We start from the raw sequence: 21,507 nt of genomic DNA on the forward strand, positions 1-21,507 counted from the left end.
CTCTGTGTTTGAATGCCCTTGCAAAGTGAAAGGGACACAGAGAAAACGAATGAGCTGGACAAAATGTGCTAGAGTAAGCAGATTCTCAAGAAGAGCATCTGAGTGGGAGGAAGCATGAGTTGGTTTGAGGGGAATATAAAAACAGAGGACTGGAGTCTGAGGTGGGCTCTTTCTCCTTTGAGCTTAATTGGCTTGTCTCTCAACTGAGTGTTCTTGAAAGCTGGCAGAGACAGCAGCTCTGCAGTTGGACGTTTCCTGCAATGGTGGCCACTGATCTACCCACTGTGCAAGCTGGCAGAAATAAACTGGGCAGAATGACTTTAAATGTGACAAAAGCCAATTCATTTATCCATACATCTAGCACTTGGTGGTAGCAAAACAAATCAACAATTTTTTCATGTTTTTTACTGTGCAAAATCATGTTTCATTGATGTATGATAAGGTAAAGAAGCCGTTTCTATCCTAAGTAGTGGTGTAATATTTCCTGGAACAGTGCGACGTCTAATAAACAGGTGATATCAGACAGATCATGACTGATCCATGACTTTCTATATGACTTCATTTTCTGGAAGCATCTAATCTCTGTAGAGCCTGAACACGTGTCAGTAATTAGCTGTTTCTGTTTTTCTTAAACTGAATTTATTCTAAGAATTAGGGGGACTTGTGTGTTAGATAAATGCCTGTAGGCCCATATTAACCTTTGTGTGGGTTTTTTTCCTTCCAGAGAGGCCAGTGAATGCAGACCAGCAGGAGCGGACCTTGTTGAAGGGTGTGTTCAGCGTCCGAAAAGGCAAGACGCAGTTGCACAAGTGGGCAGAGCGGCAGGTTATTCTGTGCGGCACGTGTTTAGTAGTGGCCTCTGTGAAAGACAGTCTGGCAGGGAAGATGCATATTCTGCCCCTGGTGGGCGGAAAGGTGAGAGTTCATGGGTTTTATGATCTGAATTTGCATTGACATCTTACTCTCCACAGGATAGAGGCTACAACCAAATCTACACTTACATGTTTGGACCAAGTAAAAACATTAACATGCAGTTGTAAGCTTAATCAAATGCTTTGATATGAAAAATACAGACTTATCTCAGTCCAACGATTGTAAACAGAAAGAACAGGAGCTTCTTAAAGAGATAGGGACCCAATTTCAAGGCATCAAATGACATCAGACCTCCTTTGAGTCATGTTAGACATTATTTTTAGAACAAAAAATGGTAACATAGCTAAATGATTGGGCTTTATAATGACACTATGTGCCTTGAAAAAACACAATACACATGATCTGAAGATCATGTGTTAATAAAAACAGGATTGGCTGCTAACTTATGCAGTGCTCCAACTCACATTAGAAAAAAAACCTCTTGATTATTTGACCATGCATCTCTGTCACCGCATTTTCAAGATCCACAAAACTACATAGACTGGATACCGAAGCCACATGACTGGTTCAGCAACTCCAGAAGGGTAAAGGTCAGGTCCACTGTTCCATGGCCAGAACAGAAGCTACATGATTCCTCTTGGATCCTTTTCAACAACCTGAAATCAACTTTCCCAAGGAAGTTGAGAAATATGATCCCACATAGCTTGAAAACCTTTTTCATTTCATTTTCTTAAAAATTGGAACCATCATGACAGTCTGCCACTCCACAGGTGTTGTCAAACATGACGGCACCAAACATGTTGAGAGTTTTCAGCATCTTAAATACTCCTGACCCCAATTTCTCCAGTTCTGCCTCTTCCATGGAGGAGGAAGATGCTGATTTGATTCAGAAGATCATCAAATCTCTCCTTCTACTTCCTGACAGTTTCCTGCAGTGTGGGTCTGCAGTTTCCCCTCCAATATTTATATATCAGCTTTTTATTATTATAGACGAACATTGAGCCTTTGCCTTGGTGTAAATGACGTTTCTCTTCACTGATCATTTGATTTGCCATCTGGTTGCACAAACAGGCTTCATTGATCTAATTGAATTTTACTCATGATAGATGTAGATAAACAAATGGTCTAACTTATGACATGCCAAGAGTTTAATTTTTTTTTTTATGGTGATTTGCTCTCACATTATCCCTCAGCAGATTGTGTGTAACCAAAGACAAGTTGGATCATTAAACTTCTGCTGTATAACTTCAGTCAGCATTGACTTGAAACCATCAGAATCTATAAAACTGAACACAAATCTTAGTGTCTCAGGAAAGTAGGCAGTGGAAATGGCTTAAAATCAGTCAGACTGGCAGCTTGATTGGTTGTTTTAACTGTTCATTGTGTGTGAAGCACTATAATAAGCAATATTAAAGAGCTACTCAATATTTTCTGTGATCCAGCTAATATTGGTAATGTCTGAACTCAGCCTCTCTGTTCTGTAAGAACTGTAATCATATGTAAAGTTTGAGATTTTTAACATAAACCTGATCATAATCTTGCTAACTTAATGGAAATAAAGTGTCTTAATGTGTGACTTTCTCTCTATTTTCACTGTGTCGAGGTTGAGGAGGTGAAGCGGAGGCAGCACTGTCTGATGTTCAGCTCCGCCGGATCGCAGGCACAAACTTACTTTGTCAATTTTGACACGCTCGCCGACTACCAGCGATGGCACCGGCAGGCATCAAAAGTAAGCAAGGAACACAGAGCTTGTGGCGGTATGTGCATGCGTAGCACAATATTCCTGAAATTGTTTTCTTTCAGCAGCGGATGTTTGTTTCCTGCTGGGTTTGTGCATTCATCAGAAATATGATGTAGCCCCGTTCTGGTTGAGGTGGCTCCTAGACATCTCACTGACTTCACAAATGAGATGTTTATTAATTCAGGCCCACGTGTCTACTTAGATTGTACTTACCTCAGTTTGTGGACACATCTGTTTTTGTTTTCGTCCAACGTCTCAGCAGGAGAGCATTTTATCTTGTGAGTCACTGTGGATTAGCAAATGCTACTTTAGCATCAATATATTTCTGTATTTGGATCTTGCTCTGTTTTTCAGAGAATGATGTCAGCTGCTTGCAGCTGTTTCTCTTCTTGAAGTTCTGCTCTGCTCGGTTTGCTTTGCGCATAATATAATAATTACTGGGTGATGTTGTTACAGCTCCTTTCTGGAGCTGAATGATGCGAGAATCTGAGCTGAGCCAGAGCCAGGAAGCAGTTTGCAAAAGAAGGAGATCAGGGATAGGAAGTCATAAAAAATACGCAATTAGATACAGATTCAAATCCACAACTTCTCTCTGACTCCTGTGGTATGGAGTATTTGCTTAGAAAAGGCCTTTTAGTGCACTGTAGTTAGGCAGACATGTAGACCAAAGGGTTTTTGTAGCTACAGATCATGACTGATGAAGCTTTGTGGACAGTATTTATGCAACACTGCATACATCGTCTAAACTATTAAGTCAGTGTATATGTGCATGAGAGAGAGAGAAAATCAGTGTGTGCATTTGTATCTTCACAATGATCTCCCAGGAGGATCACTGAGAATGCAAGGATGAGTAAAAAGCAGGTAACAAAGTATTGAAAATGTAGAATTTGACATATAGGTTTAATTTCCAGCTGGCTTGTTACTTTTTCACTCTTCCTTAAGCCGTATACAGCTCTGAAAAAATTTAAGAGACACCTTAAAATGATCAGTTTCTCTGATTTTACTCTCTGTAGGTAAATGTTTGAGTAAAATGAACATTGTTCTTTTATTCTATGAACTACTAACAACATGTCTCTGAAATCCCAAGCAACAATTTAGTATTTATTTGCAGAAAATGAGAAATGGTCAAAATAACAAAAAGATGCAGTACTTTCAGACCTCAAATAAGACAAAGAAAACAAGTTTATATTCACTCATTAACAACAATACTAATGTTTTAACTCAGGAAGAGTTCAGACGTCACAATTTGGTGGGATAAGCAGGACGTTTTCAGTGAGGCTTAGCGCAGTGGACTCTTAATTTTTTTCCAGAGCTGTATGTATAAGATACTCCAAGAAATACATTTGTTTTTTGTTGTGTTTTTTAATACATATATTATAATATTTTTTTATTCTGGGCATCATGTATCAGGTTCCTTTTCATCAACTATTTTAAATTCATTTTGAATTCATGCTTTTAAATCTGTAAACTAAAGTTATAGGTAACTTCTTATTGTTTTTCCTTCTATAAGGAAATTATATAAGTACTGTATTTATTTACTTTTTAATTTCCAACCTGGCTTTACAATGGCAATGTAGCTTAGCCTTTGCAAAGACAGCCTTCTCATTCACAGGCATTACAGAAAGTAACAAACTACTGGAAAGTCTTAAATTTTCCTCCGACCTGAAGGACTTTTCTTGTAATGTCAGGAAATGGCTGATTGAAAATCAACAGTGTCTGCATTGACTGCATGAATTTGTACAGTGATTGTATATTGGGTATATGGAGACTTTCAACGTGTGGTTTATGATATTAGACTATTTTATTAAAGATGGAAACTAGATTAAGATAAATCTGGTTCAAAGCATATTTTATTAATATCTTGTGCATATTGTCCCTGTTTTAAAAAAAGTAATAAAAAACTAAGAAAAATGCTAGAAAATAAAAGAAACAAAACAAGATCAGAGACGATGCCTTTCAGAAAACCAGGGGTGTTAAAACAGGGGAGGTGATGTAAGTGACAGGGACCAGGGGAATCTGATGTGGGGAGTCTGAACTGAGGCGCTGAGTGGAAATGATTTGTGGAAATGAATAAGCAAAGAAAGTACAACAAACAACTGAGCAGGATGAAGACGCTAAAATGATCACCAAAATCTACTACACAAAATAAACCCACTACGGCGCAGAACCCTAAAACCAAAGAGAAATAATAATCAAAGTCTTTAGCGCCATGACAGTCAATATTTCACACAAGGCAAAATATCACGAGTCACTTATCTTTCACCCTTTCTATTGTGATTTATCATGCCTTGATGTAAAAATGACATTCACGAGGTAGCACTAGCTGTGTAACAGATTATTCAGTGACTAACATTTATCATGTTGTCTTTGCTCCAGATTAAGGACGTCCTTCTCTTAGCCTGGGAAACAGATCATGCGTGAGAGCTTTAGTTTTATTTGTGTAGACCGAATGCATTTGCTTCTCTCTTGTTCAAACAAAACTCGGACCAATCACACATATGATGATTATCCTGCTTTAATTCTCTTTTATTTCCCTAACTCAGGGTTTCTGCAACAAGAGCAACATCCGGCTCTTTGATCTCTTTATAAAGACTCCTAAAAGAATTTGCTTATTTACAATGGAAACAGGATTTTTATGTAAAGACCCTAAAAAGGCTAAGGGTCTGTAGGGGTCTTGAATTTGACATTTTAATTAAATTTAGTTTATTTTTGAAGTGAGAAATATTCTGTTGCTTTATATCATCATTGCAATGTTTTCAAAAAAAATTTTTTTTTTTTTCAAAAGTAAAAAATAAGCAGTCATACTTACTGTATCCACAAAACTTGATGAGCTTTCCAACCATCAAGGGTTTTTGTGGCTCTAGAAAAATATTATTTGAGTCTAGATTTAGTTTCTGCAAAAAGACTTTACGTTACAATTGAACATATGAAAAGTGAACTACAAAATAAAGTTGGTTTGACTGATTTGCATCCACTTAAGAGAGCCAGTAGAAATCAAAAAGGCCCAAAGAAGTTTTAGACTAATTATCACTTTAGCAAGTAACAAAAATATCAAGTATTTTTCTGCAATTTTACAGTTTCTTCAGATGCTATGTGGAGAAGAATAAAGTGTAAAGAACCCTGTAATTTGACCTTTGTCTAATACAGTAGCAGAGCATTAGTATATGTTGCTGGAACATGACAAGACACGTCAGACATTAGCTTAAGTATTTCACTTATTCCCAGCTCTCTTGTTGCGTGTGTGTGGGTGTGTGTGTGTGCGTGTGTGTGAGCAGGTGGTTTCTCAGACGGTGAGTGTGGTGGACCTGTCCTGCTATAGCCTGGAGACGGTGCCTGAATATCTGTTTTACTGTCAAGATCTCACCCACCTCAACCTGCGGCACAACTTCATGAGGCTGCAGGGACCTGGGAGCCTGCTTAACCTCCCCAGGTACCTGGAGATTCACACATTTTCTCAGGATTAGACATTAACACCTGTCAGCTGGGGAATCTAGCATAGTTGCTGCAATGAATGAAAAAGAAAGAAAATAAGTTACTTGTCATAGCTACGCTAGATAGGTTGATTGGTTGAAGAATGTACTGTATCTAAGCTCTCTACTTTTACTTTTTAAGTTTGAGTTTGAAAAATTAACAGTGAGATTCTCATCGACCTTTAAAATCTGATATGGCTGCCTTGCATATAACTTAGCAATAGCCAAGCAAAAAGCAGTTTATTTGCCTGTTGGATGATTATTTTCTCATGGTCTGTATTGTACAATCTCATTTAGTAAGATGTTGCTACAAAATACAGAGAAATACATTTTTATCAGCTTGTGCTGCTGACAGGAGCCTGGTTGCTACAATTTGCAAATGGTTGTCACACTTGGAACCTGAAAATGGTTAAATTGGAGTTTGAAGCCATTCCCACATCTATATTCCCACTTTAGAAGTAAATAGAGATCACATGTTCCAGGTAGTCCTCTCCTTTAGTTTATTTGGGAATTTCTTTAACACTGTTCTGCTGCACTGATGAAGCAATCATCATCACGAACAACTGACCTTTTTGGCTTTTGCTGCTCGGTTGCTTCACATCACAGTTAAGAAATTTTATTGACCTTGAAAATGATTGTTTCAACAACTGAAGGCAGCCCAAAGATCGCTGACTTCCACCACAATTTGGAAACCCAGTTTTAACACACCATTAACCAGCAATTATTATAATCATCATCATAAAAAAAAACAGTTTACTTGGTTAAAATTATAGAAGCAGCTTTAATTTGTTCCATCACAAAAATAATCTTTAATTTTACTGTGTGTAAAATGACAAGTTGTTTCACTACGTCATTTATTTCTTACACACTCAGCTCATATAGCATTACTATTTTTATATTTCTTATCATTTGTATGTGAACCAATATAGAGCGTAAAACTACCTCTGGTCTACAACAGAAATGTGAAAATATTTTTATCTGCGTGCCGTCCATTACCAAGGACAGGAATTTAGCTGCTGTTCATTTCCGCTCTTCAGTGATGTCTCATTAGAGCTGCTGTAGTTAATGACTATTATCCATTTTAGATCCTCGTATGCCTGCAGCATCACTCGGCAGCCCTTTGTTTGTAGATATTGCCATTGACAAGAATTTGATGAGATACTTGCTGAGAACACTTGAACATTTAGATTTTACTGTAAAAAAATTCCTTTCCCATTAAACATGCAAACGTCTGACCTTAAAGTGCTCTTGATGCTTACATGATCAGTTCTTTAGCTGGTTCTAAAGTAACTTAAAACCACTGTCATGTGTACAGAGCCTCTGTTTATTGTTCATCACAACAAGATTTTACAGTATCTGAGCTGAGTTATTTTTGATTAATTTCCTGTTATAACAACTTTTTAAAAGCTTTTTAGACAATCTTAGTCGCATAGTTTAATGCTAAAGCTCAGATAGAGGCACAGATCTCTCACAAAGCATCAGTGGAGACTCATAAAATAAATCATAAGTTTCACTGTCAAGCTTTTGGACCACATTTGTCATTTGTTCTTTCTGCCAGTAAATATGTATGATATTTTTGCAAAAGAGCTCATAGTACAGATAGAAAATGAATCAATAACAAAGATGTTCTAAAGGCTAAGCAAGCATTTGTCCCTTTCTCTTTAGGTTTTCCCAGCTGAAGAGTCTGAACATATCTCACAACCGTCTGGGTGTGTTCCCTGAGTGTGTCGGTGAGATCCTCTCTCTGACCGAGCTGAACCTCTCCTGCAACAATCTGCACACCGTCCCTGTTCAGATTGGCAACCTGCAGAGGTCAGAGACACATCTGCAGCACATATGACATAGACAGAGATTATATACAAAACATAGCTTATGATTTGCATGGTTAGTCGTAGCACAAAAATACTGTACAGCAAGTAGGATAAGCTATTTTATCCGGTTTTAATAGCAACAGGCTGCACAGCCTGAGAGAAAACACAAATGTTTTTTATAAAAAAAGATACAATCATAAGCAACTTTTCCAGTGCAGGAGACAGAAACCAGAGTATTTTTCTGGAGCTACTCTTTAGCCCCCACCACTCCACCTTCAGGGAACAGTTCAAAATCAAACATTTTCTGGGGTAGAAATTTTACCCCAGAAACTGTCCTGATAAAGAAGAAGGCTTTTTTGTTGTACCTTGTAACAAAGGTGGAGTTTTGTAAAAAATAAAGTTCTTTCTTGTTGGTTTCGTATTCTCAATAATTTGAAACGGTTATGATTATTAGATATTTTTTTGCGCTTTACCTGTGGCATGCATTGATGCTCCTGCCCAGGCACTTCTCTAGATTTATTTATATATATATATATATATATATATATAGTGTATGAGAAGAATATTTTCACAGTTACCAGGTAGTCACATTGAATAGTGTACTTCTGTTCAATTACAATAATAAAAAAGTTACCTAACCTCAAAGGAAATATTGATTAAACTAATAAAATGTAGTGAGGAAACTCATCAAATATTTTTTTTGGAATTTAACCAGTAATGACTTACAGGGTTTATGTTCTGGCATCCAAATTACAATCACAACTCTGTATTTTCCTGCATTAGCATATGTTAAATATTAAAGTTACACAAAAGCTGATTTCTATGAGTGCCTTTGCTAATGTGGGACAAGCTTTCATTTTTCAAAATCTGTAAATGTTATAACTTTCTTCTGGCTTTGGAATGATTTAAATCTTGTTTCAAAGTGTAATCGCTGTTCCGTAATCAAGAGTTATGGCTCTTGAACACTGATTTATTATCAACGCTCTGTCTCTTCTGCTCCACTCCTCTGCTTTTAAACCGATTTAACATAAAACTGTGTTCCGGTAAAATAGTCTAAAGTTTGTTATTATGGGTTATATCCTTTTGGAACTGCTTGTAAAGTATAACCACCCTGACAGGAGGATATTTTTAGAATGGTTCTTATTGCCAAAAATGTACATAAATAAACTAAGCTGAATTGAATGACACATTTGGTTAAATTATGGACTACTATATCTGCTCAGCACTGGAAGTTGCTCAGTAACCATTTACCCCAAAGGCTAATAAACAAACAATTCTTTTTCCCCCCCCCATTCCTTAGCCTGCAGACTCTATGTTTGGATGGGAACCACCTGAGCTCACTACCTGAAGAGCTTGGTGATCTGTCTCAGCTCAACAGCTTGGGTCTCTCCTTCAACAACTTCTCTCACGTCCCGACGGTCCTGGAGAAACTGTGTGCAGTGGACAAGCTGGCCATGGCCGGGAACAGAGTGGAGATCTTGGAGCTGTCCACTCTGGCTCGAATGATCCACCTGAGGAACATCGATCTGCGGTAGGTTGCTTTCTGTAGCTCTCTACCCTCCTCTTTTCTCTGTCAACAGAGGGAATCACTGTGTTTTCTTCAGATAGTTGTAGCTTTTGCTTCTTCTTAACTTCCTTTTCAAATTGTGGATAGAAAAAGGAACATTCTGTCACAAACTGCAGCCTGAACTTCAGCTGCTCCAGTGTTCCTCACAACTCCTCCAAGCCTCTTTTTTAACTAATATTTATTTATAGATGCCAGATGTGCTGTGAACAAATGCCTTTTACTGCATTGCCCTATTTCACGCCTACATTCACACCTGGGAGCTGCCAACCACAGTCATGGTTTTTTTTTTTTCTTTTTCATTGCTGCTATTCAGCATCCTGCTGTTCTGCACATAAACAGTAGGACACTAAGCACTTTGCTCACCAGGACCTCTCAGGCAGGTAATAAAGGATATGAAAGCTGTTCTCAATGAATATCCTGCAGCTCTGGGGATTAAACCAGCAACCTGTACTCAAGCGCCAGCCCCTAACCTTGGGACTTGAGGCGTGGCTCGACCCCAGCAGGCTGCATTTATAAGGACAAAGGTGCATCTGTGATGGATTAGTTGGCTTGCAGCTCTTATAAAAGAGAAATTATTGTTTATGAGTAGGACTTACGTGATCTACCTGGAGCAGGGGTGTCAAACTCCTTTTCATTTTGGGCCGTAACAAAAATCTGAATGTTCTTAAAGGGCCAGTTGTGCCAGAATGTATTGATAAAACCCATTAAACTGTTAAAATATCAAAGAAATAGCTCTTTGTGTCAGTATTCAACAAGCATTTCTTAAAATTAAATAATATTGAACATCTTTTCACACTGGTCAGTCCATCCAGGATTTATTTTTTTTGCCATCAAAATCACACATTTTGTGGCACTAATTTAGAAATTTCTGTAAGGAATTTTTATGATATTTTCACAAATGTATGATGCTAAATGTATCTTTTTATTACTCGCCATATCGATCACAGACTATAGGTTAACATCAACTAAGGATGAGGCAGAAGTCACTTAAATGTTTTTGGCCAATTTTAAGGAAAATTTGCAGTAAAAATCTGAAGAAAAAAAAAAAGTGAGGATCTGTTGATTTTGTATGAATTTTGCAGATTTGTGAAAAACTGGAGGGACTAGTTGATGTAATTTGGAGTCTAAAAGGCCACATTAAAAGTTACAGTGAGCCATATTTGGCCCCCGAGCCTTGAGTTTGACACATGTGACCTAGAGCCTTGATCACAATGCATCACCTGGCAGTCATGTACCCTAAAACTCTCCTACCTGTTTATCTAGACTGATAAAGTCACAACATTGTGACCACCAAAATAGCTTTGCAGAAGTCACAGTGTTGTGGTTCATTTGCTGCTGTTATTCAGCTCCTTTTTGCAAAGTTGTGTTATTTTACAAATAATTGCAGACATGTTTAAGCTTCCTATTGCTTTCATCATCCAGTTTGCTCTATTGTTTGCAGGTTGAATGGACTCAGGTGTGTTAAATGTGAGACTCCAGATCCAGTGAGCCACGTAACCCAGCTGGACTTGCGCGATAATTGCTTGGACTCGCTTGACCTGAGCTCCGTCTGCAACCTGGAGACTCTGCACTGCCAGCGGAACCAGCTGGGGACACTCACACTCAGCGGTTTCTCACTGCGCATGCTTCATGCCGGCAGCAACCGTGAGTGAAACGGAGCGTCAACTTGCTGCTATTATTACTCCCCTGTGTGACTCTTTGCTGTGATGATGCATTCAATTTACCAACCCACAAGAGACAGAAACGATGCAGATGTTTCACTGATGATGATCGGTGCCTTTGTCTTCCTGCAGGCCTCACAACAGTCAACATCTATCCTGTCCCGAACCACCTCACACACATGGACCTTTCACAGTGAGTTCTGCACAGGAATAAGAGGTGGATGGGGAGTCACAGAGATTTTCTTATATTCCATAAAAATAAATGAGTTTCTTGTGCTTTTAGTTAATGTTGAATACCACAGCATGTGTGGGTAAAATTATGTTGATGACAATATTCACTGAATATTTTGAATTTATAGTTTCACTCCAAAAAATCTGACTTTTGAAATATTACTCAGGCTTCTTTACAGATGCACTAGTATTTGCTTTTAGTACTTTTTTTAAATTGACTAATTAAGTTTCACATGCTTTTTCTACGTTCATAGACGTTAATGTCTTATTTGTTTGTGTTTTGAAATCTGGATGTACTAGAACAAGATCAGACATAAAAATAACTGATACCGACACAATGTTTCATCATGATTGGATGTTAGCAGTTCATAGGGTTTGTCTTTAACAGCCTTTAATATGAAACTAGGTAACTGTTGCTCATTTTTTAAATTTCACAATAATTTATTCTGCTAAATACATGTAGCCCATTGGCATGAACAGCATATTATACTTACAGTACATAGCAACATTACAAGCATAATAAATGGTTATGCCTCTTTGGAATAACCACTGTGTGTTTTTTTCAAGCAGGTTAATATTTTCAACGTTTTTGCACAGCTCAAAACTGATACATAAAGCAAATATCATAAATATGCACCCCAAATTATCCATATTCTTATGCTTGATTATAAGATATTGTTTCTCTGACTAGAAAAAGATTTGAAGGGTGTCTTGTAAACTTTTATTTATGGAAAACATTTCTGTTCCAGTTATTATAGAGCCCTACATGCTTATAATGTGCAAAGTAAATGGGATTCACAAAGAAAAAAGTATTAAAAATAAAAGTGACATGTATGAAAGCCCATTTTTGCCTCTTGAAAGAAAAAGAGAAGCAAGACCTCATTCTTATGAGACATAAAATTATATATTTTATTTACTGAGTGTGTGGAAGGATTAAATGTGTAAAGGTCACAATGTTCACTTAGTGTATCGTCATTCTGACTTTCTTTACCTTCATTTCTTATGCCAGTGTAATGTACAGTACTCCTTTTGTGTTTTCAACATGCACTGTAAATATCTGGTTTCTACAAATAAACTTAACTTGCCATAACACAAAACCACCAACTTTACAGCTCATAATTATGAAAAGTGAAAATTAGAACTTTGAAACTCATTATTATTGCCCCTCCATGGGCTGCCACCTTATCGTGGTGGAGGGGTTTGAGTGCCCCAATGATCCTAGGAGCTATGCTGTCTGGGGCTTCATGCCCCTGGTAGGGTCACCCAAGGCAGACAGGTCCTAGGTGAGGGACCAGACAAAGTGCAGCCCGAAGACCCCAATGATGAAGGAAAACCTTGGACTTGGTGTTCCCTCGCCCGGACGCGGGTCACCGGGGCCCCACTCTGGAGCCAGGCCTGGAGGGGGGGCACGATGGCGAGCGTCTGGTGGCCGGGCTTTTACCCATGGAGCCCGGCCGGGCTCAGCCCGAAGAGGAAACATGGGCCCCCCCTCCCATGGGCCCACCACCCGTGGGAGGGGCCAAAGGGGTCGGGTGCACTGTGTGATGGGTGGCGGCCAAGGGAGGGGACCCTGGCGGTCCGATCCTCGGTTGCAGAAACTGGCTCTTGGGACGTGGAATGTCACCTCTCTGGTGGGGAAGGAGCCGGAGCTAGTGCGTGAGGTCGAGAGGTTCCGGCTAGAAATAGTCGGTCTCACCTCGACGCATGGCTCTGGTTCTGGAACCAGTCTCCTTGAGAGGGGCTGGACATACTTCCACTCTGGAGTTGCCCAGGGCGAGAGACGTCGGGCAGGAGTGGGCATACTTGTTGCTCCCCATCTCGGCGCCTGTACGTTGGGGTTTACCCCGGTGAACGAGAGGGTAGCATCCCTCTCGTTCTCCCTTGTTCTGCTGGGGGACTTCAACGCTCACGTGGGCAGCGACAGTGAGACCTGGAGGGGCGTGGTTGGGAGGAACGGCCCACCCGACCTGAACTCGAGCGGTGTTCTGTTGCTGGACTTCTGTGCTCGCCATGGATTGTCCATAACGAACACCATGTTCAAGCATAAGGGTGTCCATATGTGCACTTGGCACCAGGACACCCTAGGCCGCAGTTCGATGATCGACTTTGTCATCGTTTCATCGGATCTGCGGCCGTATGTCTTGGACACTCGGGTGAAGAGAGGTGCGGAGCTGTCCACTGACCACTACCTGGTGGTGAGTTGGCTCCGGTGGTGGGGGCGAAAGCCGGTCAGACCTGGCAGGCCCAAACGTGTTGTGAGGGTCTGCTGGGAACGTCTGGCGGAATCCCCTGTGAGACGGAGCTTTAACTCCCATCTCCGGCAAAACTTCGAACACGTCCCGGGGGAGGTGGGGGACATGGAGTCTGAGTGGACCATGTTCCGTGCCTCCATTGTCGAGGCGGCCGATCAGAGCTGTGGCCGCAAGGTTGTCGGTGCCTGTCGCGGCGGCAACCCTCGAACCCGTTGGTGGACACCTTCGGTGAGGGATGCCGTCAGGCTGAAGAAGGAGTCCTATCGAGCCTTTTTGGCCTGTGGGACTCCGGAAGCAGCTGATGGGTACCGGTGGGCGAAGCGGCATGCGGCTCGGGCGGTTGCTGAGGCAAAAACACGGGCGTGGGAGGAGTTTGGAGAGGCCATGGAGAAAGACTTCCGCACGGCTTCGAGGCGATTCTGGTCCACCATCCGGCGTCTCAGGGGGGGGAAGCGGTGCAGCACCAACACTGTTTATAGTGGGGATGGTGTGCTGCTGACCTCTACTCGGGACGTTGTGGGCCGGTGGGCAGAGTACTTCGAAGACCTCCTCAATCCCACCAACATGCCTTCCACTGAGGAAGCGGAGCCTGGGGACTCTGGGTTGGGCTCTCCAATCTCTGGGGGCGAGGTCGCCGAGGTGGTTAAAAAGCTCCTCGGTGGCAAGGCCCTGGGGGTGGATGAGATCCGCCCGGAGTTCCTTAAGGCTCTGGATGTTGTAGGGTTGTGTTGGTTGACGCGACTCTGCAATATCGCATGGACATCGGGGGCAGTTCCCCTGGATTGGCAGACTGGGGTGGTGGTCCCCCTGTTCAAAAAGGGGGACCGGAGGGTGTGCTCCAATTATAGAGGGGTCACACTCTTAAGCCTCCCTGGCAAGGTCTATTCAGGGGTCCTGGAGAGGAGGGTCCGTCAGATAGTCGAACCTTGGATTCAGGAAGAGCAGTGTGGTTTTCGTCCTGGTCGTGGAACACTGGACCAGCTCTACACCCTCAGCAGGGTCCTGGAGGGTGCATGGGAGTTCGCCCAACCAGTCTACATGTGTTTTGTGGACTTGGAGAAGGCGTTCGACCGTGTCCCTCGGGGAGCCCTGTGGGGGGTTCTCCGGGAGTATGGGGTACCGGGCCCTTTGATACGGGCTGTCAGGTCCCTGTATGACCGGTGTCAGAGTCTGGTCCGCATTGCCGGCAGTAAGTCGGGCTCGTTTCCGGTGAGAGTTGGACTCCGCCAGGGCTGCCCTTTGTCACCGATTCTGTTCATCACTTTCATGGACAGAATTTCTAGGCGCAGCCAAGGTGTTGAGGGGATCCGATTTGGTGGCCTTAGGATCTCATCTCTGCTTTTCGCAGACGATGTGGTCCTTTTGGCTTCATCAGATCGTGATCTGCAGCTCTTGCTGGATCGGTTCGCAGCCGAGTGTGAAGCGGCCGGGATGGGGATCAGTGCCTCCAAATCCGAGGCCATGGTCTTGAGCCGGAAAAGGGTAGAGTGCCTTCTCCGGGTCAGGGGGGGTGTCCTGCCCCAAGTGGAGGAGTTTAAGTATCTCGGGATCTTGTTCACGAATGGGGGAAGAAGGGAGCGGGGGATCGACAGGCGGATTGGCGCAGCGTCTGCTGTCAAGCGGGCGCTGTACCGGTCCGTCGTGGTGAAGAGAGAGCTGAGCCAAAAAGCGAGGCTCTCGATTTACCGGTCAATCTACGTTCCCACCCTCATCTATGGTCATGAGCTTTGGGTCATGACCGAAAGAACGAGATCGCGGATACAAGCGGCCGAAATGGGTTTTCTCCGTAGGGTGGCTGGGCTCTCCCTTAGAGATAGGGTGAGAAGCTCAGTCATCCGGGAGGGACTCAGAGTAGAGCCGCTGCTCCTTCACATCGAGAGGAGCCAGTTGAGGTGGCTTGGGCATCTGGTCAGGATGCCTCCTGGACGCCTCCCTGGTGAGGTGTTCCGGGCACGTCCCACCGGGAGGAGGCCCCGGGGAAGACCCAGGACACGCTGGAGGGACTATGTCTCTCGGCTGGCCTGGGAACGCCTCGGGATTCCCCCGGAGGAGCTGGAAGAAGTGGCTGGGGAGAGGGAAGTCTGGGCCTCCCTTCTGAAGCTGCTACCCCCGCGACCCGACCTCGGATAAGCGGAAGAAGATGGATGGATGGATGGATGGAAACTCATTATTGTGACATACCCCGCTTCATTTGTTTTCTTTTAAGTGATAGAAATGCGCTTCCAATTTATTTCCAACTTAAGTATGAAATTAAGACAACTAAAACAAAAACAATTTAATCTGTTGCTTCACTTTCAGCTTTGACTTTAATTTTATTAATTGAGCTAAAAATTATTTATTGTTATTACATTGCTTTGCAAGATGTTGAATTCCTTATATATGTTTTTTCCACCTTATAAATTCGGGGGGAAATTGAGATGAAATGTTTTTCTTCCGTTAAAAGATTATTGCAGTATCAGAAACACAGAAATGCTGAATAATTGCCAGATAGTTGAGGTTAAAGTTGTATTGGAAAAAGGGACAGATAATCAGATAATCCCAAAACAATACAGGTGGAATAAATCAAAACATCAGCTTTGCTCAGTCTGAGTGTTTGTCTTTCTGTTTTATGTGTGTTGAGACAGGAACCTGTTGGAATACATTCCAGCCTGGGTTTGTGACTGTCGAAAAATTGAGATGCTGGACCTTCAGCACAACCTGTTGTTTGAACTTCCTTCCAGGTTTGAACTTTTTTTTTCTTCAACTCAGGAATAATTAACTTTTACTGCTCAAATCATTTCACAATTTTACTCATTTAGTTTTTGTATGTAATTCGACACACAACTGGAATTCATATGTACGTCAGGTGTTATGTTGCATATATTCCTGTTTTTGTCCCCTTGTATATTTAACTTGGATAAATATAGTGTGTTAATGTGTAACACAGTATCTTGCAAAAGTATTCATGCCCTGAGACTTTGTTCACATTTACTTCATGTTACATTCACAGACATCTGCATATGTGAAAGACCAGCATAAAATAGTGCATAATAGTAAAGTGAATGAAGAGGGATCTGTTAGTTTTTTTCATCATATGAAATTCTCAAACATGTGGCATTTTATCTTATTTTAATCTGATAACTCTTTGCAAAATAAAACCCAGTGCCACGAATGCCTTCAATAGTCACCTAATTAATAAAGTACACCTCTGTGTTGTTGAACATCAGTATAAATGCAGATGTTGTGTGAAAGCCTCAAATTTTTGTCAGGGAACATTAGAGAAGAAACAGCATTATGAAGACACAGCAGACAGGTCATAAATTAAGATGTGACAAAGCGTTAGAAATTTTGCAGGGCACCGTATTTGCTTCAAAATTCTTTATGGAGCACCACAATTGCAATTGTTGACCTTTCTATCTTAGAAAAAGCAGAATCCTGACTGACATGCCTTGGAGAATAAACATTTGGTGTCTGCAGCTGGATATGTATTTGTGCTGATTTCTCTCTGTAATGTCTCCAATAGGTTGCTGAACAGCTTAAGTTTGAGGAAGCTGCTAACTGGGAACAATCGTTTGCAGAGAGTGCCTGACCTACTTGACCATATTCCTCTGGAAGCCCTTGACCTGCAGCATAACAAGCTGAGCGAACTTCCAGAGAGTCTCTTTTACAAGGCCTTAAAGTTAGTCTTCTGACATTTTAAAGAGGGTGTTTGCCCTATTTATATGATGGCATTATGATCCTTCATCCACAGGTTCCTCTGCTTTACAACTTCTTACTGGCAGTCTGACCCCTGCGATGTTTCTGTGAACGGTTACTGTAACGCAGCACCATATAGATTTGTTGGAGCAAACGTGGTCAAGATCAATGCAGCATTCCCAACCATAACTGGAGCATCTTTTGCTTCCTTATTTCCGATGTGGTAAACCACTTAACACCCATTAGCTGTTGAGTTGCCCTGATGCACTTTGCTGTCTCTAACGCGAAGATGTTATGGCAGTGACTTCTGAAAAGAAATTGATCTCTTGACATGTCGAGAACTGCGAAACATGCAGTGAACTACAGCTGCATTCAGGACTGATAGCAGCATAAAATGCAACAGAAAGTGAAAGGATTATCGCAGTTTGTTTTACCTGCTTTCCTTTGTGTAGTAAAAAGCCACACAGACTGCGAGATCCTAACAGGCTTTCAGTGTTTATGAGCTACTCCTCAGCAAAGACTGTTTAAAAACATGACAAGATTCACATTTTACTGCATCAAATTTTATTACTGCTCAGTGTGTGATAGACACCAGTAATGACTTAATTACGCCTGTTACGTAAGATCTACTGCAGTTCAAATTACTGCCACCCTTCGCTATGCAGCTTAATGAATATTCAAATCAGTCCTCCACTTGCTAGGATGTTTACCTCTGTGATTAACTATATCTTCTGCAGCACATTTAGGGAAATAAAAAGGAAATGATCAAACCTGGCAGCCGTTTACACATCTGTCACTGTCCGTTCTGGGACTAGTTTGGCGTTTCTTTCTAAACTGTTCTTTTATTTTGCTGGATTTTGTACTTAGTACAAGAAACCTTGGTCATAACTTTTATTAGTAGTTAAATGATTTAATATACTGTAACGAAAAAAAATATTAAAGCATATACTACATAATATAAATCCAAAGATAAGTCCTAATTTTTTCAGAACCATAGCAGATTTTGACAGTTAGTAGTTAGTTAGTTCCTGTTATGAAATTAGAGAAAGAAAAGCATAAATCAAAAGACAGTAAAACAACAAAAAAAGAATATAAATTATTCAAAACTCTATAAGGTTTTATGCAAAGTTTATTTTAAACATTGGTATGTCAAACAATTATGAATACCTAATAGCAGATTTTTGCTATTATAGTATTCACATCTCTCAATTGCTGATCAGTTTTTTTTGTATATTTCCACTTGGTAATCTTTGGTAATGAGCACTGAGTCTTTCAGGTTAGATGGCCTCCTGACCATCGCCCTAATGTTTAGCTCCATCCACAGATTCTGTATCAGATTCAAGTTTTGACTCTTGCTGAGTCACTCCAAAATATTAATATCGCTTCCAGTCAGAAGAAAGATGGTGCGAAAACACAAACGCTGTAAATTTTTGTGAGTCAATTAAATAAATACACACACATACCAAAGTATTAAATTGCTCTTTTCTTGTAGCATCTGAATAAATGATGTTATGTTTGCAGTGAAATATCAGTGGAAGGTGGAAGAAGTAGCAGACCAGACCCAGATTAGGTTAACTCCTAACTTTGTTCTGTTTTTCTTACTTTGTTTTTTGTCTTCCTAGCCTGAAATACTTAAACGTGTCAGCCAACTCCTTGGAAAGTATTCCCCCCAGCAGCCAATCAGAAGAGAGCCTCAGCACTCTCCAGGAGCTCTACCTGACCGGGAACAGTCTGAACGAGAACTGCGGCGCTCTGTTGGTCGGACACCAGAACCTGCGGATCCTTCACATCGCCTACAACCAGCTGCTCTCCTTCCCAGCCAGGTGTGTTTCCCATCTATCACAGCTAACTGAGCTCACAAACGGCTGTCATTTTTGTTACTAGTACTTAAAGTCTTAAGGAAATAAATTTACCATTAATTGTGATTAACCAATGGTTTATATTTGAATGTGTATCTCTCCTGTTTAAAGTAAGCTGAGTAAACTGGAACTGCTGGAGGAGCTAAATTTAAGTGGGAACAAGCTAAAGACGATCCCCTCCACGGTGTCCAGCTGTAAGCGGCTGCACACTCTCATAGCACACTCGAATCAAATAACCGTCTTCCCAGAAATCCTCAACCTGCCTGAGATCAAGGTCAGACCTGTTTCCTCTGTTGTTTTTACCATTTCAAATTTCATCTAGTTGTCCTCAGCGTGCTTAAGCTTATATGTGCTTTGAATGTTTTTACACGCAGCTTGTAGATCTAAGCTGCAATGAGCTGACTGAGATTCAACTACCCGACTCCCTGCCTGCCACACTGCAAGAGCTGGACTTGACGGGCAACAGCAGCCTGACGCTGGAACACAAAACCCTCAATCTGTTCAGGTGAGTCACAGCATCCAGAGCCGCCGACAGCCTTTTCCCCATTTCAAAAGCCTGAAATTAAACATTTTGGATTCTGCAGCACTGAGGCGCAAAAACATAAAACCAAAATGAATAATGGTTCTGGAAAATGAAAAATGAGGAAGGGACATTTCTCAGAAAACACACATTTGAACAAATAAACAAAAAAGCAACACTAAGAAATAAAACGAAATACAACAGCATTTTACCAAACAAGATTTTTTATGCATTCATTACACACCTTGTTCTGCGGTGTTTCCTGTTATTTTCTCCTTTTTCCCCCTGCAGCCACATTACCACGCTGAAATTAGACCAGAAATCTGCCCCAACACCCGGAGACTCCCTGGGGTCCTCGACTCTCTGGAAGCACGGTTACTCTGAGATGAGAGGCCAAAGAAATAAGTGCGTTCTTCTTTTGCTTTTCCAAGATTTGTTTTATTTACAGAGAAGGATAGGTAATTACTTTTTGTAGACTTAATTTATCATAACAGAAAATAAATTAATTATACCACTAAATCTGCTTTAGGGAAGGATGCAAGTTCAGATGCAAATATTGTTGCTCCTCATTAAGTTTGTATATGTCAAGCTTTCTTATTTTTCCCTTGTGAAATACCAAAATATCAGTCGCTTCCTGATTTGGTGCATTGGATATAACATACGACACCGAACAAAATTTATAAAATAAGTTCTAATTTTCTTTTTATCAAGGAGTCACTTCTTTTTTTGTAATTTTTATCTTTATTGATTCTCAAGGAAGCAAATTTTACAAAACATATGGTCTCAATAACACAATGGCAACTTCAGTACTTGAGAAAAGGAAGACAAGTATAGAGCAGTGCATTATGATAAAACAATTCTACAACTCCCCTGTTTTCTAATCCTTTAGGGTTGTTTTGCTCTATATTTCCCACACTTTCTGAATGCCTTTTGTATATTTTCTTTCTTTTTGTCCAGTTTAAGCCTTTTAGGATCCCAGTTTGCTTTGGACAGGCTAACAGATGATGTTAGACTGGAGTCTCCAAGGATTATAATGTTTGCAGATGATATTGTGATCGGCAGTGAGAGTAGGATGCAGTTAGAGAAAAAAGCTAGAAAAGTGGAGGTACGATAGTGAAATCTAGTTGAAGCAAGAAAGAATACATGAGTATAAATGAGAGGGGCTCAAGTGGAATGGTGACATTACAAGTAGTAGAAACTGTCCAAAGCAAAGGAGAGTGTGGGAAAGAGGTGAAGTAGTGTGTGTGCAAGGAGAGTTACTGCCAAATGTCTGAAAGTTACGGGGTCACCGTATCACTCTTTTGATAAGATGAATCTGGTTGTGTGGAACAGGTTGTGTGTTTCCGTGCTTGCCGTGGACCGTTTTGGAGACGGTGGCGAAGGTTGTTACGGAATCTTTGATGGCGACCGCAACGAGGAGGTGCCACGCCTCCTACAGTGCACCATGGGAGATGTGCTTTGTGAAGAACTCCAGCACTCCTGTGTTGACACAGTGTACATGTGCAACACATTTCTCACCTCACACAGGTAAGACACTCTGTTTATTCTGTTTGCTGTTTATCAGAACACTTTATTTCTAGTTTCTTTCCTGTTGAACAGAAAACTTGGCATGGCCGGACAGAAACTCGGTGCGTCAGCCTTGTTGTGCTACATTCACCGTGAGACGTCGGAGCCTGGGAGCTGCTTTAGCCTTACTGTGGCTAACGTTGGTACATGCCAAGCCATTTTGTGCCGTGATGGACGGCCTGTACAGCTCTCAAAGGTTTTCAGCTTGGAGAACTCCACAGAGGAGATGGAGAGGGTTAAAGTCAATAAAGCCATTATAACAGAGGTAATACTCACTCTAA

General features: G+C 41.2%; 1 protein-coding gene across 1 annotated transcript in view; it reads left to right on the forward strand.

Moving 5' to 3' along the window:
- The window catches only part of phlpp2 (PH domain and leucine rich repeat protein phosphatase 2), a 43,621-nt gene that overhangs the window by 16,223 nt on the left and 5,891 nt on the right, over nucleotides 1-21,507 (forward strand). Inside the window, exons 4-18 of the mRNA XM_028014549.1 lie at nucleotides 725-915; nucleotides 2,477-2,602; nucleotides 5,890-6,044; nucleotides 7,750-7,896; nucleotides 9,196-9,426; nucleotides 10,904-11,106; nucleotides 11,256-11,316; nucleotides 16,231-16,326; nucleotides 17,109-17,264; nucleotides 18,904-19,104; nucleotides 19,252-19,414; nucleotides 19,515-19,645; nucleotides 19,952-20,065; nucleotides 20,993-21,187; nucleotides 21,260-21,491. Of these exons, the coding sequence (XP_027870350.1) occupies nucleotides 725-915; nucleotides 2,477-2,602; nucleotides 5,890-6,044; nucleotides 7,750-7,896; nucleotides 9,196-9,426; nucleotides 10,904-11,106; nucleotides 11,256-11,316; nucleotides 16,231-16,326; nucleotides 17,109-17,264; nucleotides 18,904-19,104; nucleotides 19,252-19,414; nucleotides 19,515-19,645; nucleotides 19,952-20,065; nucleotides 20,993-21,187; nucleotides 21,260-21,491 (2,402 nt within the window). The remainder of the gene's footprint in view (nucleotides 1-724; nucleotides 916-2,476; nucleotides 2,603-5,889; nucleotides 6,045-7,749; nucleotides 7,897-9,195; nucleotides 9,427-10,903; nucleotides 11,107-11,255; nucleotides 11,317-16,230; nucleotides 16,327-17,108; nucleotides 17,265-18,903; nucleotides 19,105-19,251; nucleotides 19,415-19,514; nucleotides 19,646-19,951; nucleotides 20,066-20,992; nucleotides 21,188-21,259; nucleotides 21,492-21,507) is intronic.

The sequence above is a fragment of the Xiphophorus couchianus genome, chromosome 4 (genome assembly GCF_001444195.1).
Source record: "Xiphophorus couchianus chromosome 4, X_couchianus-1.0, whole genome shotgun sequence".
Taxonomy (NCBI): domain Eukaryota; kingdom Metazoa; phylum Chordata; class Actinopteri; order Cyprinodontiformes; family Poeciliidae; genus Xiphophorus; species Xiphophorus couchianus.